This window comes from Serpula lacrymans (genome assembly GCF_000218685.1).
Source record: "Serpula lacrymans var. lacrymans S7.9 unplaced genomic scaffold SERLAscaffold_18, whole genome shotgun sequence".
Taxonomy (NCBI): domain Eukaryota; kingdom Fungi; phylum Basidiomycota; class Agaricomycetes; order Boletales; family Serpulaceae; genus Serpula; species Serpula lacrymans.
Genome location: NW_006763307.1, coordinates 554713 through 572510, shown reverse-complemented (window position 1 = coordinate 572510; position 17798 = coordinate 554713). Strand labels below are relative to the sequence as shown.

The 17798-nt window shown below is 50.1% G+C and overlaps 6 protein-coding genes across 6 annotated transcripts; 4 read left to right on the top strand and 2 right to left on the bottom strand.

Moving 5' to 3' along the window:
- Positions 1–84: 84 nt before the first annotated feature.
- On the top strand, positions 85–1410 carry SERLADRAFT_480294 (uncharacterized protein; the record flags this gene model as incomplete). The annotated part of the gene is made up of 6 exons (XM_007324254.1): positions 85–622; positions 675–726; positions 785–890; positions 950–1056; positions 1111–1270; positions 1327–1410. The coding sequence occupies 5 exons, from the start codon at positions 286–288 to the stop codon at positions 1253–1255; spliced, it is 747 nt and encodes a 248-aa protein (XP_007324316.1).
- Positions 1411–1498: 88 nt separating this feature from the next.
- SERLADRAFT_358756 (uncharacterized protein) lies at positions 1499–4267 on the bottom strand (the record flags this gene model as incomplete). The annotated part of the gene is made up of 11 exons (XM_007324253.1): positions 1499–1867; positions 1926–1972; positions 2031–2091; positions 2155–2183; positions 2235–2324; positions 2403–2584; positions 2645–2746; positions 2811–2945; positions 3012–3117; positions 3174–3610; positions 3673–4267. 11 exons carry the CDS (start codon positions 4265–4267, stop codon positions 1735–1737), a joined length of 1917 nt encoding a protein of 638 aa, XP_007324315.1.
- A 198-nt stretch (positions 4268–4465) lies between these two features.
- SERLADRAFT_480284 (uncharacterized protein) lies at positions 4466–5598 on the top strand (the record flags this gene model as incomplete). Its single annotated transcript, XM_007324252.1, has 3 exons — positions 4466–4573; positions 4633–4753; positions 4840–5598. The coding sequence occupies 2 exons, from the start codon at positions 4687–4689 to the stop codon at positions 5466–5468; spliced, it is 696 nt and encodes a 231-aa protein (XP_007324314.1).
- A 2166-nt stretch (positions 5599–7764) lies between these two features.
- SERLADRAFT_480279 (uncharacterized protein) lies at positions 7765–8919 on the top strand (the record flags this gene model as incomplete). Its single annotated transcript, XM_007324251.1, has 3 exons — positions 7765–7817; positions 7886–8169; positions 8229–8919. The coding sequence occupies one exon, from the start codon at positions 8437–8439 to the stop codon at positions 8686–8688; it is 252 nt and encodes an 83-aa protein (XP_007324313.1).
- Positions 8920–9079: 160 nt separating this feature from the next.
- Positions 9080–13654, top strand: SERLADRAFT_418688 (uncharacterized protein; the record flags this gene model as incomplete). Its single annotated transcript, XM_007324250.1, has 7 exons — positions 9080–9491; positions 9708–11119; positions 11179–11688; positions 11761–11874; positions 11928–11998; positions 12060–12094; positions 12162–13654. 7 exons carry the CDS (start codon positions 9080–9082, stop codon positions 13604–13606), a joined length of 3999 nt encoding a protein of 1332 aa, XP_007324312.1.
- Positions 13655–14282: 628 nt separating this feature from the next.
- On the bottom strand, positions 14283–16354 carry SERLADRAFT_480277 (uncharacterized protein; the record flags this gene model as incomplete). The annotated part of the gene is made up of 5 exons (XM_007324249.1): positions 14283–15158; positions 15214–15522; positions 15589–16033; positions 16096–16199; positions 16250–16354. The coding sequence occupies 3 exons, from the start codon at positions 15989–15991 to the stop codon at positions 14488–14490; spliced, it is 1383 nt and encodes a 460-aa protein (XP_007324311.1).
- Between the last annotated feature and the right edge of the window lie 1444 nt (positions 16355–17798).

The following is a 17798-nucleotide window of genomic DNA, read 5'->3' as shown; positions in this document are numbered from 1 at the left end:
AGGCAAATGCCGGAAGGGGCAAATTGCTGTGAAGTGCTACTCTGACACCTTGGCAAGGCAGTTCTGTTGACCAGCCGTTGGTATGTGGTTTCCGGAGAACGCTCATCAGCAACATGACGAAATGGCTTCATTCCACATCTGTAGCAAACGCAAGCTGAGGCTGCTGGGCTATGTTTTCGCTGCATTACAAATTTCTTGATTCAACACTGATGAATCATCATGCTAACTATCTTTCTTTCCAACGTCTTCACCTAATATTGGGTAAGGATTGAAACACTGAAAGCCATGGCAGGATCGAAAGCGTTCAGCGGTGTACAAGCACTCGTATTCGATCTCATGGGCACATGCACTGACTGGCATACATCCATCCTAACTGCTATGCAGAAATATCCAACGCCCACTCCGCTCGTCGGTTCAGATCTCCCACTCCTAGCTTCGCAGTGGAGGGAAGGGTTCTTCAAAGCTATCTTCGCCTCTTTCGAGGCAGGAGAACAGTCCCCTGATATTGACGTTGTACACGCACAGGTACTTGATCGCTTGCTAGATGTTAAAGGCGTTGGAAAAGATATATGGACAGACGAAGTTAGACTTGAGCTGGTACAAGCCTGGCATCATCAGCAAGGTGTGTTTTCTGTTATCATCCGGTTGAAAGTGGAAACTAACATCTTCAGTAGCTTGGGAAGACAGTATCGAGGGTATACAGAGACTGAAAGAAAAGTATTTTGTGTGCGGTCTACACGCCTCTATTAATCACCGTGGATCCTCCTGAGACTGTCGCTTTCAGTGTCGTATTGGCAAATGGAACAACTCGTTTACAGCTTGACATTATCCGGTCCTCGTGCTTGCCGTTCCACACCTTGTTTTCTTCTCAGCTTCTCCAGGCAACTAAGGTGTGTTACACTTACAGGTCCATTTCGTTAAATTACTCTCAAGTCTGCTGTCTACGTAGCCTAATCCTGAGATCTATCTGAAAGCTCTTAATTTAATGGGATTGCAAGCCTCTCAAACTGCTATGGTGGCGGCACATGCCTATGATTTACGTGCAGCCGCTAAACTGTGAGTCATGTTCGGTAACGGCTACTCATCTTGGTCTGACATTGATTTTGAAAGAGGAATGAAGACCGCGTATATCCACAGAACGACAGAAGATCCATCCGAAGATATGGAGGTCGTGAAGTCTGAAGTGGATGTTTTCATCGATGGACGCAGTAAACAACATGGATTGCTCGAGTTGGCGCGTCTTTTATCCACATGAACCACTCGCCTGTTTGTATGTTGATCCCTGACTACGCAACTGCTGTAACGTTGATTTGATGCTAGCAATAGACCACAACCGCAAGGCATCCAGACAATCTGCACTCTGTTGTGTATATTTAATTTACTAGGCGCCATATACAAGTACTTGCAATACAGAACTTTGCAGTCATTTACCTTGTCGACATCACTGAGGTTCCTGATTTCAATAAGGTGGGTGCTTATGTGACTGGTGCATCTTTGTTCAAGAAAACAAGAAAGCGAGTGGACGTAGCGAGCGAAAACAGTTCTTCAAACCCAAAAAATCCCTATAAACGCATCAGTAGGGCCCAGAAACAAGTGCTGCAAAGAAATAGGTGGACAAGGCGAATAGCGTATGTTTGCAAAATGAATGTGTTATCTCCTGAACCTCATGCTCGTTTTAGAGCCTGCGAGGGTCACCGAGTATGGTGTTAGTTGGCTCCCGCGAGAGCACCCAGCTCAGTCGAGGCGTACCTTGACCGTCTGTCTCGCAGTAAACCTTTTCTTAGCATAATGAGCCATTCGGCGGATGTCAGGCCACACGAAGATGGGTACAACGATGGCCATTACAGGGAGGGCAATCTCCCAGAAGCTGAATTATGCAAAATGAGCTTCTGTATCACCCTGAAGACAAGGACGGGTGGACATACAGTAGATCGGTGTGGCGGAGAGACCACATGCTGTCGAAATTCATTCCCTGTGTGGTTTTATCGCCCATGAGTCATAAGCATGGTGAGCGATATATGGACACGCACAAAGTAACCAGTTAACAATGTCAGTGGGAGGAAGATAATTGTGGCCATTGTTAAACGCCGCCTATCATGTGTACACATATGATCAGTGAATTGTTTGTGAAAAGTTTACATATCCATGACGTACATGACTTCGTTCATTTCGTAGGACGCCATCTAAATACAATGTGAGAGCTGCGTCATTGTCAAGAATGTAAAAATGCGGACATTGAAGGTATAATCAATCAAGTTTTCGGCGATACCTGCGAACATATCCAGACTAGACAACATGTACTCCATATGGTCGTGTACATCAGCCTAGTCCCTTTTATTAGTAACCGAAACTCCACCATGGTGTGCCATATAACCAAAAAGGTGGAGAACGAACAGACGCACGAGATAGATTTTTGACTTGTGACTCATGAAACCAACCACCTCGGCAGCCTTGGGATTTGAGGGCGTGTGCTCCACGAGAGCAGCGCATCGGTCGACATCGTATCGCCTGAGACCATAAATTACGGTCTTGATGGGCTCCATGGTTCGTTTCAGAAGCTTGAGGTCACCGGAAAGGATATGTACTATTTTACAACAAAAGTCAAATAACGAATTTCAAGATGGAGAAATGATAATCAACATACAATGTCGCACAACTTTCATGTTGGGTCTGAGCAGTACATCATGTTCGAGACTCAATATTTTCTCGTGGAATGTATCGACAACTTCCAGAGCTGAATCGACAACTACAAGACGTCATAATGTAAATGTTCGATATGGGAGTATGCAAAGAAACCAAAGGCCACTTACCGAGATCAAGCAAGCTTTGTACGAGGAGGGACGCGTCGGCTGATGTCCTAAGCGTTGTATCGGGTTGCCGAAGACGTGACATTATAGGTGCTGCTACATCGAGGTTCCGCTGAGGGTGAATGGAAATGACTGTGCCTAATTAAATAGGTTGGTTCAATAAATCATCAGTGCAGATTCTATTGAATTCATAAAACAATGTACCGTTACGAAGAAGGAAGATAAACATAGGCTGAACCTTGACATTGACACGCTCGCCCTTCTTGAGTTTTTCTAATGACTTTTGAGCTTTTTCACGCCTACGTCGAGACTGAGGAAAGCTAGTAAGATAACAATGTAAATTCACGCATTTCCCCAGAAGCTTACTGCAGATTCCTTGCGAGACATCAAGTCCGAAGGGATGAGAGGTTTCTCCTCGGGTGGTGCTTCAACATCCACCCTGCTGAACGGAAATCGACGTCTCCTGGACACCCGACCTCTGTTCGACTTGACCCCTGCCCAAGCACCAGACGCAGACGCGCTACCAATAAAAGTGTGCTCCTCGTCCAGAGGTCCACCTATGTCGCTGTCGCTAACAAGTTTGCCGCGTTCATACTCGGACGAGGTCATAGGTGCTGGTGAGGATGCGCGTGGAATTCCTGCTGCTACCTCTTCTGGAATGAATTTTGAGGTGTTATCTTCATCGTCACCTCCTAGAGTATGAGAGAGAACGCGGATGAAAAGGTGTTGCGTGTAGTAGTCACTCTTTGAGCGACTGTGACCTCGCTGATGGAGGACGTCTTCAAGTGCGAGGGGATGCAAATCTATGATGAGGAGTGTGACAGATAAGACAGAAGTCGCGCTGAATAGAACAACAGCTACTCACCAAACTTCAAGGCTAACGCGCTCATGACATCCCAACTAATTCCACCTATGTTTATCCACCTCACCTTGACCCAAGATTCTCTCTGGCAAGCAATGGGGTCGCCCAGCAAGTCTATGAATTCCTTGTTTGTCATGCGCCCAAACGAAGTGCGAACGCTAGAATATTCCGCCATCTCGATTACACAGTTCTCCCTGATATGACCATAGTGGAGATACGCAGATTGTCGACGAGGGTCGACTCCAGGCTCAGCTCCTGCACCATATCGAACAAACATGGTTGATGTGCGATGCATTTGAATGATTTTTCTGACACAGGCGCGAAACCTTTCTTTGGGGGTATTGTAGGCAAACATTCCAGTCGGACGACGAGAAGACTGGGACGGACGGCTTTTTTCTGGCTCTGCGTGGATTGAGGATGAGCTGCCCCTGGCTTGGTCTGCTTCTCTGGTCAGTACAGTCGGGTATGCTTGGGACGCTGCAGACGTGGATTTTTCTTGTTCTGAGTATTGTGGTGACACCGGGCGAGGCATTTCTTCTTCCAGGTCTGGTGTAAGTGAGCGTCCTTCGTCGTCACTAAAGCTATTTTCACGAGGCATCCTTCGTCGGGGGTTGCAGGGGTATCAGGCCGTTCTCGATGGCGGCGGCGACGAGGAGGAGGAGAAAATCGAGGTCAGAAACGGTTACCAGGAGGTCGTAATTAGGAGGGCATAGACAACCGTTGTAGCAGTAAAAGACTTCGAATTTCTAGTATTAGTATATTTACAGCAAGCGAACACGAGGCGATAGCCTACCTCGCACCTTTCCACCTTTCCCACTGCCAATATACCATTCAGCGATATTTTCAGCATCTCCACTGCTATTTCCTGGCACATAGTCGACATCCTTCCAGGTTCCACCAATAGGTACGCTGGTATTCTTGTAACTGATATTGGCGAACTAGGGTACCATACATTCACCCCAGTATCTTGATCTGCAACATCGCGACTATCCACCAACCTTACGGAAACATAATCGGATGTCTTCTGCTGCCCCACGTTGGAAAACCGCCTTGACGAAAGGCCTGGAGAAGAGTAAGATGGCGGGTGAGTAGAATATCTTATCTGATGCCATCTCCCAGTGCTTCTGGCCTCGAACTTAAACGATTGCAATCTTTCGAAAATGTTCATAGTATTTCAGCTTGCAACCGTAGATCCCAACGGTTCACCCCATGTGCGCTCGTGTATCAACAGAGAGTTCATCGCACCGCAAAATTTTCCTTCTTTACCGCTCCTCGTTTCCACTACAGACACTCGCACCCCCAAGGTCACGCAGATTTTATCTCAGACACGCGTTGAAACTGTTTTCTGGGTAGAGGGCACCATGGAACAGTACCGCATCTCAGGCTTCGCGTCCGTCATCCCAGCCCCTTCTCACGCCTTGTACCACCACTTTGAGAGCTCTCGGGGTCCAGCCTTTGCTGCATTAAAGGACGAAGGCTTTGACTGGGAAGCAAAGCGTCGCGAGGTGTTCGACTACTTGGGTGGACACATGCGCGCTACCTGGTGCAGACCTATACCAGGGAGCGAACCGGAAAGCGGGCACGTGGATGCAAAAGCTTGGCCCGAGTCGGTGTGCAAGCTAGGCGAAGCTCGGACTGACCAGGAGAAGGAACATGTCGACACTGCTATCGAACGGTTTGCGTTGCTGGTGATCGACCCGGAGGAGGTGGATTATGTAGAGCTCGGTGTGATACCGAACCAGAGGACCACCTTCAGGAGGACAGAAGACGGCTGGGTGGAGAAAGCTGTTGTTCCTTGATCGAAACGAACAGAATATTAACGTCGTACATGCATTCAGCTACTCGCACGAGCTCTCTGTTTCCTAGATTTCGCACCGTCTGCGGCTTTGTATCCCTATCCTTTGTGAATGGCAGCTCTCTCCACTTCTTCACTTGAGACTCGACCGTGAAAATCTTCGTGGAGCGCGCGTCTTATCGCAACGGCGAGTTTTGGCCATGCATACGGCTAATGACGTTGCCTTCCACCGCAGATCTGCACTCGAGGTTTGTTGACTGCATGCGCATGTACGCTGATACTAAATTATAGTCAAGACTTTCATTTCCGGTGAGCCCTTCTGATTCCAGTTCCCTTGCCCTAACAAGGTGACGATAGTGTGTATTCTCTCTATATCACCAATTACTTTCTGGACAAATTTTACTTGCAACCAACTCGAAAAACTGGAAATGCTAATGACGACAATGTACATATGTTAGGTGAGCCATCGCTGCCACATAATTTTTCAGCCGTCATTTGATTGCCAAAACTACGCGGATAACCGGCAAAGGATCAAGGGACACTGCCAACTTCGTTTTTACTTGTCAAGCTCGAACCGCCGACTTCCGACTTGGGACCATTCCCTAACGTTCATCATCACCGGCGGAATCTGCCAAACAGCGCTCAACTGAGGCCAAAAAGAAAGATAACCACCGTCTTCCATTTCTTGTCGGGAGTTCTGTTTTACCAAGAAGAGGAGCCGAATAAACGCGTCATGACAGTGTCATGACCTCAACCTGAAGTCCCTATCTCGTATGCGGGTTCTTTTGTGCCTGCTCATCGAGTCAGATTTCATACCATAGCGAATCCATCACGTTTGGAACTCTTCGATTGTGTTACCGATTTAATGAGCATGCTACCAATGCCACCGACGCTCGTGCACGGACCCTTGACTGCCAGATGGCGCCTCCCAAATTCTGTGCCGCTTGAAGCGCAACATGTACGAGTTATTTGGTGATACAAATACCAATCGTTCTACCGGCCGCGACGTTGAAGACATGGCAATGCAAAGTTTCTGTACAGGACACCCCAGCCGTCTCCATACCATACTCCATCTCGCTCGTCCTGACCTGAAAGCACGGTTCCCAGAGACATATATACATATTTCACCAATAGTCCATAGCATACAAGCAACCCGGTAATAGTTCCTACACATAAACATAACAAATAAACAACAGAAAATCTAGATACATCATACAGGGCTTTAAACCGAACAACAGCAATAAATCGATGGATAAAAGTTAACTTCCCCTTCTACAGTCCACGTCGACGAGTGTTTACTTATACTCTGGCTTTCTTGGGGTTTTTCTCTTCACCGGCGCTAATCTGCACAATTTCTCCGGATGATGATGCGTCGTCGTCACTGAGCTCCTCCACTCCTCTTTTGGTCCCCTTGGATACTGCGTCATTTAACTCGAGGTCGATAGGATGCTCAGCAGAACCAGTCTCGAACGATTCCTCGTGATACTCATCGTCCTCTTCCTCTTCCTCGTCCTCCTCCTCTTCTTGGGGAACACCTGGACCGCCCTGAAAACAAGTAGAATGGTTACTCTTTTGGTGATCTCACTCGTAGATGTAGAGCACTGACATTCCCCAGCAACAGTGCAGTTAACCCTGCTTTCGAGTTGACCTGGAGATCTCGTGAGTAAGGCCAGAACGGAGGGGGTAGAAGGAAGAGTACGGACAGGTGGCTCCTCCTCCTCCTCCTCTTCATCTTCCTCCTCATTTGGCTCATACACGGCACCCTGCTCCTCCTCCTCTTCTCCCTGAACGATCTGCGGGTGAATAATAGACCAGACTGTAGAGAGATGAAAGCGCACCTCAAACTCATAAATATCGCTTTCCTCGTCCTCCTCGTCTTCCTCTCTAGTGAACTCCTCGCGGGTGGGCTCCACAGTCGATTCGGCGGCCATGATTCAGGTCGGGGGGAGGGGTCGGAGTGGTGAGTGAGCCGGGTGGTGATGTTGGATTGGAAACCAGCTTTGGTAAGCTTTCAGTGCGAGCGTGGATGTGTTCGAGACTGAAAACTGAATAAACGAACGTTCGTACGGGAACGGAAAGCCTCGGTACACTCCGATTGGCTGGTATATCTAATCTCGAGGGCCGCATCGGACCGATGTCACGCAGAGAGTCGGGGAGGTATGTGCCACATGGGGCAGTCTACGGAGGCGGAGGGGGTTGGCGTCCGGGGAGGGGTCACAGAGGATCGTGGGACAACAGCCACAGATAAACAACATGCGTAAATAGGATGTAACAAGCCCAAAGAGACAACGGTGTCTGTGTTCGCACTGGAGATGAACGGTTTGACTGCGCAGTGTCTTGATGAAAGTTGACGGTCAGACAGCCCTTGGCAATGCACTTACATATATCCGTCTTTCTCTCAAGCTGACTCCCTGCTCTTAGCCGCAAAGACGCTTGTTTTGTCAAACACGAGGCCTTCCTGATCTATTCAGCTCTCGCTCGAGTACCACGAACACGTTTCGTCACTTCCGTTGCCAGAAGGTTCATAAAACCTATCCTCTATCAGTCCTGGCGGTGGTTCTGTGATCACATCTAAAACAGCCCTTACGATCATCTTTCTGGTTCCTGGCAAACATTTTATCGTCGCAATGGACATTTAAATGCGAGTTATCTGCTAGCTCCATTCGGATATCCGCAGGCGTGGGGGCTGTATCTCGCTGCTTGGGGTAAGGCTTGATTTGTTGAGTGAATTGATTGGTGCGACGGTGACAGTTTTGTGTTCAAGGCTGTCTGCGCTACTTGACGTTGTACGAACCATTCTGGGCATCTGGCCTGCTGTTTGGTGGACCTGCGTCAGGATGACGGTAATGGCCGCACGCGTCCCCAACCACGGAAGGGTCGCACTGGTCTGTTCAGCTCTCCGCTAAAGGCGCTTTGCACAGGTCGACTATCCTTGGGCTAGGTGCGAGACTTGCTGGTGGGTGTTCCGCTGGATGAGTATTTGCATATGGATTGTGGATCTGCTATTGTTATGCTTTGTATGGGTGCCGTACCCACAAGTCGAATTGTACTGTATGGCCATTGGACGAGGAGGGCGAGTGGTCGGAGTGGAGAGAGTTTTGGTGTGGTGTGGCATGGACGTCATGCCGGGTATTTTGGAAATGAAAGAGCCTACGTATTATCTGGGTGATAGCGTTGATGGATGGAAGGGTGTTGGACGCACGATGGAGTATGGTGTGGTGTGATCGGGAGGGAATGATATGAAGATGATTAGAGAGAGAGATGGTAGACTAAGTGTAGTAGTAGAATAGGGCAGCGGGTGGCGTGCGCAGACTGCCGTTATCAAGAATCAAGCTGAAAATACAGTGAGCTGACTGAAGGGGCAACGGGGATCACAGGCGAGGACGATTCAGATAAGTGGTATGGGACATGTATATAATTACGTTTAATTATTGGAAGCCGCGATTCTCACCGTGCCAGCGTCTTAGTCTACAGCCTCGAGGCAAAGAAGAGATCCAGAGTCACGTCTTTTCGCAACACGCCCTTCCCAGCCAGCAACCTCCGTATTACCCTAATTAATTATTCTCCATCCCCTCTTTCTTTCTTTCTTTCTCTCCACACCGCCACTCCCCTCGCATGCCTAGCGCCGTACTCCCTCCAAAGAAAAACTTCAGATCCGTCCTCGCCTTCACCGCTGCCCCCTTCAACCACTCCCCAACACCCACCACCCGCTCATCCATCCACACTTTCCACCACCAGCCCCGTCCCACCCCACGCGCTTCTGTAGACGTCCCCAGGAGCTACACAAACAAACCCAAGAACAGGGCAGAGCGATCAACCGTCACCGACATCTCCTTCTTTGATTCTGACACCCCTTCCCCTCACAACGACCTTTCTTTTGACTTCAACATGAAGAACATTGATGCAAATCACTCTCGCCCCGTCAGGCGGGCTCCTGTCAGAATCGACGCCCAGGAAGGCCCGTGGAGCGTCAGCGTTGCAGAAACGCCACACGACCCTCGTTCTTCCTATAGCATTTACATAAAGAGTGAGTGTCCCTTTGCCTCTCCACTCTTTCTCCACCCATTCCACTCTCCATATGTCCCTCCCTTATCCATTCCATGCCCCGTCCCATGTCCGTCTCCATATGCACCATGCTTTCTTTCAGAATCGCGAATCGCGCCTTTTACCCTTTGGCTTTAATGCTATCGATGCCCTTTGCTCCTTCCAATGCCTTCCGTTACTGACGCTCTTGACGTTGCAGCTCCGACGCACAACCTGACCCTCACTCGTACCGCAACAGAGATAGTCGAGCTCAACGACAAGCTACGCGACTCTTATCCCGGTACTAAGCTTCCAAAACTCCCTATCGATGTAGCTGCCCTCCCGGCCCCACCCATCAAGCGCAAGTCTACCTTCCTCAACACTCTCTCGCGGCTCGCCTCGCCTTCGACTAACAAAGTATCTCGTCAAGTATCCAAAAGCCAACCTCATTCCAATCACAGCAGCGGTCTTTCTTCCGTCCAACCCACCCCTGTCGTCTCTCCCTCCCAAGAGATCGGTGATCCTTTCTCGTCGTTACTGGGGACCAAGGAAACACCCCTGTCCAACGGTCATTCCGCGAATAGCCCCATTACAGCGCTGGCTGCGTACTTGACGACCGTCTCCAATGAGTCTTCAGTGCGTCAGTCGCGTGCCTGGAAGCGGTTCGTTAGAGTTCGCACGGACGACTTGGAGAGCGTACGTGTCGAGCGAGCTATCAAACGCGTGCGATCAGATCTCGCGGCACATGTCAGCCCGAAGGTCCCCGAAATGTCGGCGCAGAGCGCCAGTGCCAGTGTCAGTGTCAGCGCCAATGTGAGCTCGGCCAATATCAGTGAGCTGGAGGGCGTTGACGAACCGGAAGTTCACCTCGTGGATGGTGATATCGGGAACGTGAGCCCTAGTGATCTGCGAGGCGAGGAGATTAAAGAGGAGGAGGAGGGCGAGGGCGAACAGAAAGATCTCGATATCGCCACACTGGCAGGCGAGACTGGCCATGAGAACGGGGTAGAGTCAAAACCGCCACCTACTGGTGATGGTGGACCCACTATCGCGGAAGAAGAGCCTTCGCCGCTTTCAGCTCCTATCGATACGTCAGCTGCTAATGGCATCGAAGACGACGAGATCACCACGCTGCCTACTCCCGTGGCACTTGACTCTCCCGCATCCAGAATTCCGCGCTCGCAGTCTGCAGATCCTGACAAGGCCCATCGCCTTTCTCGCGTATATACCACTTCCACTTTGGATGGCGCGTCGTCCCAGACTGGCGACGAATCTTCTATATCTACTACCGCTGGTCGGCGCTCGGCACGGAAAAAACGTTCCCAATCGTCTGATCCTAACAAGGAATCGAAGAAGAAGTCTCAGCGAAAGGTGGTGGTCGATGACTTTGAAATGATGCGAGTCCTTGGGAAGGGCTGCGCTGGAAAGGTGCTTCTTGTGCGGCACAAACTTAGTTCAGATCTGTATGCGCTGAAGGCGATCACCAAACGACATGTGCTGGCCCATCAAGAATTACAGCATACATTGACTGAACAAGCCGTTCTGAAGAGGATGGCTGCCGAATCGAAGGACCCCTTTGTCGTCAAGCTATGGTGGAGTTTCCACGACAAGGAGAATCTCTTCTTAGTCATGGTACGTGCAATCTTTTCTCTCAGTGTTGACCTGGTGCTTATATGCACATTTATCATCAGGATTTTCACCCTGGTGGTGACTTGGCAACTCAACTTGCCCGCTGGGGTCGCTTAGGGCGTGACCGCGCTCGATTCTACGCTGCAGAAATCGTAGAAGGAGTCGAGGGCCTTCACGCAGCTGGTGTTATTTATCGTGATCTTAAACCTGAGAATATCCTCATAGGTGCTGATGGTCACATCGTTCTGACCGATTTCGGACTCTCGAAAGAGTTCCCTCGCCGAGCGACGGCGGCCACGGCCCCATCGACGCCTTCGGGTTCACGAGGCGAATTCTACTCTTCTTCGCCTGGTACGGCTGAGCCCGCCACCCCGCCTTGGATGCGAGGAGAGAGGGGCCAGGAGCTGGCCATGGGCTGGCCTGGTCAACCTGTCGGACAGGCTGATACGACGAGCACGTTCTGTGGGACGGCTGAGTATCTGGCTCCGGAGGTTATCCAAGGGCTGCCGTACAGCTATGAAGTGGATTGGTGGAGCTTTGGGACGATGTTGTATGAGATGTTGACTGGCATTGTGTGTCTCCTTTTCTTATGCTTGTGGTGGTGGTGTCGGTGCTGATGGATGCGTTTGCGTCTGCCTTTGCAGACTCCGTTTTGGGCAAATAATCATTCGGATATGTATGTCAGGGTATTGCAAGATGAGCTCCAGTTCCCGGATGATAGGGCTGTCGATCAGGATACGAAGAGTTTGATTCGAGGCGTATGTGCCTGCCTTTCTCGTCTAAGAGAATCGAACTAACCATCCCTTTTCAGTTGCTTCAACGCAATCCAGCACTCAGAATGTGCGAACCTCGGATAAAGCGACACCCTTATTTCTCTATGATGTACGTGAACTCGAGTTGCATCTATCTGGCTTGTTGTTTAATTCTTTCCTACTGTTTGCAGAGACTGGTCTCACGTATATTATAAACGATATATACGTAAGTGACTTTTTTTCATCTCTGCGCTCACGTCCATCGAACCTAACGCGCTGCTGTTATTTTTCAGCCCCCTATATCCCACCTATCGATCCATCCAATGCAAGTGATACCCAAAACTTTGATGATACATTCCTCGACATGGAGCCGGTCATAGACGACCCGAACGAGAACGAACAGACGGACACTGATCAGGATCGTGACCAAACCGACATGGAGCGCACAGACGGCGAAGACTCCAATACCACGCCCTCTCACTCGCGCAGTCCATCCGTGCATCCCGACGAGGACAGCGTGGACGTCTTTGACGGCTACTCCTTCAAGGGTCGCCACTCCATCATCATAGGTGAGGACGAGGGCTCTGAGGAATCGGAAGGAGAGGAGTCGGACGAGGAAGGGTTGCCGGCGATTCTGGCCGATATTCTGGTGACGCAACCGGGGCAGGAAGAGACGCTTGATGGGGCTGTTGATGCTCTTACCATCGATGAGCGGACGCCCGAGCCGAAGACTCCTGAAGCACGGCCTCACACTCTGCCAGCGGAGGAGCCCATCGCTAATCTGCCTGTTACGCCAGTGGAGGAGCCGCCTGCCCCTATTGTTGCACCTAAACCACCTGTTGAGCAAGTCGCTACGACGCCTAGAACTAGCAAGGAGGTCCCGAAGGCTCCTGTGTCTCCTCCCAAGGAACTTGCGCCCACACCCCCTGTAAAGGACATCAAACCGAAGCTCGTCAAGGCACCTGCTGCTCGCACCGGCCACTACCGCACGGCGCGGGGTAAGCGGGAGAAATCCGGTGTTGCAGCTCTTGACCGGTTCCTGTCCGATGGGCCCGACGAAGATGGGAACGTTACGGAGAAGGATGACGAGGATGATGACTGGGACTTCATTGAGGCCGTGGATGGCGAGGACCGTAATGGAACGAAAGGCACCAGTCTTTTCGCGCGTGGAGTGGTCGACCGATACAGGCTGGCCGTTTTCCGAAAGGCGTCGACGCCTTCTCAACGGCCGCCACTTCGCACCTTTTCGAGCATGTCCAAAGAGTCCGAGGTCAATGGCGCCGAACCTACAGACTCGCCCAGCCCTTCTGACAAGCAGCGCCGAGGACGTACGCCTGGTCTCAACTTCCGAAAGCATCCGAGGCAATTCTTGCGAGCTAAATCTCCGCCTTCTGCCAAGTCGGGTTCGACTGCGAAGACGCTCAGCCATTCGACGTCTGCTACTCTTTCGTCGGCGTCTAGCACTGGGATGATGACGCCGTCGCTCTCGGGTGCGAGCACCCTGCCGATTTCGCCCTCTTTGAAGTCGAAAGAGTCTGCGACGTCCGTGGGAGAGAGTGTGTCCTCAGATCAGTCTAATGGAGAGGCCGGCGCCGATCTTGTCCATTCGGAAACTAGGACGCCAGCCGTGTCACATGTGGAGGAGCCCGAGAAGTTGAAGAATAAAAAGCTCAAGAAGTACAAAGAGAACGCGGAGAAAGTCTTTTCCCTGTTTGCATCCCCCCGACAGGCGTCGTAATCCACCATTTACCAATGAAATATCGGAATTCCCCTTTTTTTTTTTTTTTTCTTCTTTTTATATTTGCTTTCAGGTCTAAAAATCGGTTATCTGTACACCTTATTACAACTTCAAAAGGTCATTTCTTATTACCCATATGCATTGCTCCGCCATTAAATAAACTCACCACATTCCTTGCCGTCTTTTCCCCTTCTTTACCCATCTCGCGTCGGACGGTGGCGACTTGGCTCGCCACCGGCTCGGTTTTACCTATCTTACTTATGGACTAGACACTCTTTCGTCTTTTCATCCATGGTTTATCGATTCATACCGGCTGTGTCTTTCTGTCCTTACTTGCAATGCTGTTTCCGCTTTAGTATTTCGTCTCCCCCCCCTCCCAAACTCAAACAAGTACCCTTGACCTTTTAGATCAATCATTTTCTTAATACAGTATTAGCTGCTGTCGGATTATAAACCTTCTACCATACCCCTTTTTGCGAATAAGAACCAATCCCAACAGAGAATATATATATATATGTGTGTGTGCTCGATCGAGTTCGTGGTTTGTCCCGGGTTTATTGACAGAACGCTGATCTTTACAATACGTACACTGCCATCAACATGATGGAACCATGTCTGACCCCTGGATCTTATTCTCACATAACAAAAGGGGGTATCTGCACTGATTCTATTATGCAAGTGCATGCTAGTTTGGGTACCAGCATCGACGTCTGTGCAAAATATAGATTACGAATAATCGATTGGAACGCTATAATACAGCAGCTGAAGATAAATACGAAGGTACCCGCAAGGAGCCAGTGATTGTGTTTGAGAAAAAAACAACCCAGTAACTTATGAAACTATAGAACGATAGAAAAAAAGACCGAATCGATATGATAACCCTAGTCCAGAGCGTTCAAGCTTTCGCGAATTCGCTGTACCCGTTCCTCTACCCCATCCAACATCTTGCCGATGCTTGCCACTTCTTCCCGCAGGTTGCTACCCACAGGACCACTCGAGAGCGGCGACACTATCCTGGGCCGTCCCGCATCTAGTTCTTCCCAAAGGCCAGTGACGATACCCTGCACCCACTTCTCCCTATCGTCCAGCTTCCTCAGCTCCTTCTGTCTGCCCACTTCTTCTCGCCTGCCGACCATGAGGAGCGTCCAGATGTTGCTGAGGACCAAGAGTACGATGACGAAGTAGAGTATCGTTGTGGACGACGACTGGTCCCATGCGTCTTTGATGAGCTCGATAGCTCCACCCGCAGATCGTTTGGCAACGCCATACGCGCCATCGAACGTATCGTACGCCCACTGGAGACCACGCTGGTTGCGCTCTTGCTCCCTTGTTTTCCGCGCCAGCTCGTCGGACACGGGCGCTCCACCAACCAGACCGCCATCGAGTGATTTCTCGAGGGAAGGGCTCAGCGCTTCTACAGGTGCAACGGCAGAAGGATCGACGCCCGCCGGAACGAATTCGCTCTGATGTTCCTGGATATACATCCGCATTGCCTTGTCAAGGTCGGCATGATAAACTTTCTGACCTTCAATAGCGGATTTTTCAATGAGTCCTATAAGTATAGTCATGAGCGCAGAGTTATTACGAAATAACTACGGCAAAGTCACCTTTGATGAAACTGCGACCAGTCCAATCAACTTGGGTGGTTACAACCACACGGGTTGTTATCGCACTTGCCCACATCATGCATGTCCTAGTTTTGACAGCAAACACGCCTCCGCTTGGCACGTCTGGCGTCCTAGTAGTAGTGACTGTCACAACATAGTCGTCAAAGTCGCAGTAGACCGTTTCGTCCCTCAACTCGCACTTCGTCTGTTTTGGTCCTACGCTGTTATTCAAAGGCTTGATGTACGACATGTTGCGACACAGAAGTTTCGAGTCTCCTGCAGTAGGCGACCAGTCTGATATTTGGATATCTAAAGAAAGAACGACGTGAGCAGGGCGTTCGAATTGATGCGTTTGAGAAAAAGGTAGTGTCTTACCAGCAAGCTTTTGCTCAACTCGCATAAAGTCCTTGATAAAACCACTAGTGAACATCAAATTGTAAATCTTGTCTGGAGTTCCAGGCAAGACAGTCTCCAATGCAGTTTCGTTGAGGTGACTTCCATCCTTCCCACAAGCACACTGAGTCGCCTTCTTGCGTGGAACCACAATGCTTGCCATTGGGAGAGATCCATCGGAGTCTTCTACAGCTCCAGCAACATTTTGGGACGAGTCACTCCTGCTACCTCCCATCCCATCCAGACTTTCAATTTCGGGCTTTGCTAGTCGCCATATATTGGCTATCACGTCATACGTTGTGTCTCTCGAGAGGAAAGACGCAAATGTGTACTTGGCCCGACGTGTTGCGATTTGGATCGCATTCGGGATGACAAAAGCAGTCATTTTCTTCTCCAATGAAATTATCTCATATATAGGTATGGACAGCTAGTGAGGCCAAAGACAAATATTAAAGCAATTGTTAGCCTTTGAAGGACTATCAGACTTACGTCTGTAATCCATCCGAAAATATTGGCATGGAAGCAAATATGATTTTCTGAAATATATAAGCGTCCTTGAATGAGAATTTCTCGTTGTAATGCACAACCATAGTCTGCAACACTGAGTAAGTTGTTGGTCCATATATCACGACATACCAATTACCTTCAATGAGATAGTCTCCCTCTGGAATGCTTGGAAATAGCTCGTGGAAGTCTGCGTTTCTTTTACTGCTGGCAACAGCAAACCCTGTGACTGGGATATCATCTTCATTCATGTCAAGTTCATCGTCTGACGCAGAACTGTCGTCGCTGGAACCAATGACGTCGGAGAGATATTGGTCAGAGTTATCACTCTTGCTTAGAGACAACTGTCTCGAACGTGCACTACGGACGTCCAGTGAACTTGGCACAGAGGGCACAGAAGCTGATGCAGCTTTTGTCGACTGTTTATCCCCAGATTTTGAGCCACTGCTCATCGCAAGGGCGATTTTAGATCCTGAATGTGGAGTGTGGGGCAACCCAGGTACCTGCGAGCCTGGATTGGCCATGGCTATTCCTGAAGCTGCTATAGCAGAAGCTAAACCAGTTGGTTTGCGAGTGGGAGTACTGAGAGAAGGGCGACGCCACGACTTTTTCTTCTTCGAGCTCGTAGCAGACCGCACGGACCTGGCGTCCGTGTCACCGTGAGGGTTTAATAGCTCACCCTGAGAGCTATATGCCGTAGGCGAATCAATGATTATTTTACTGCCTTTGTCTACAGAGCCAGCCTTTGCGTGTTTAGCCTGCCGTCGCTGCGCCTCGCTATCTTGTCCGTTTTCTGCTACTACCGTACTATGAGGTTTTTTGATGACTAAAGGTGAAGGCACCTGCGTCTGGCTGCGTATCGATCGATTCGAAGTTCTGCGCTCAACATAAGTATCGGCACGAGGACGAGGATTATCAACACCGAATGGAAGCGGGGGTGGAGTCCTCGAATCACGCGAACCCTCGACAAAGCCGCGAAGGTTACCTGTGGACGAGGCAGGCGTAAGCTGGCGGGTCTGGCTGCGCGACGATTTGGTACTGCCAGTGTCCCATTCTCCAAGTCGATGGGGATGCGAAGGGGTAGGCGTGGGAAGAGCATCTTCAGAGGTAGATCCTGATGAACTCGCAGGCCGTGCAGCTAATGAGATGGCGTGTCGGTCTGGGATTTGGCGGTCCTGAGATCGAGCGCGTTTGTGGTTGCTAAGGTCATTCCGCATGTGACTCTCAGGACGAGGATCATGGTGCGGGATGTCAGAGTTTATGGTACGAGGAGAGGGTGGTATTATACCGATCGTTACGCTCCCCTTGGTACTGAGCGAGTCAGGAGTATTGGTCCCATTGTTTTTGTTTCTGGCAGTTAGAAACTCCTTGTTGTGCAATGAAGAAGGAGCGGGGCTCGTCTGGGTACTGGTTCTACCTCCTGAGGATGGATACGTGGACTCGAACGAACTGCCTTTGCTGGAAGTGTTGTTATTGTTACTTCCAGCGTTTGTTGGCGTTCCTTTAACGAGTTTGGAGAAAAAACCTGGGGCCATCAAGAATCACAGATATGGAGACCTTCACTCGGGATACGGTCAGAACCCGGTACCGCACAGAATCAAGAATTAACGCCTGTTGCTGAACCCAGACCCTCCCTGGCAATGCAGTTAGCGTCCTGTTGTCGCGTCCGGTGTGGTGATGGTTGAGAA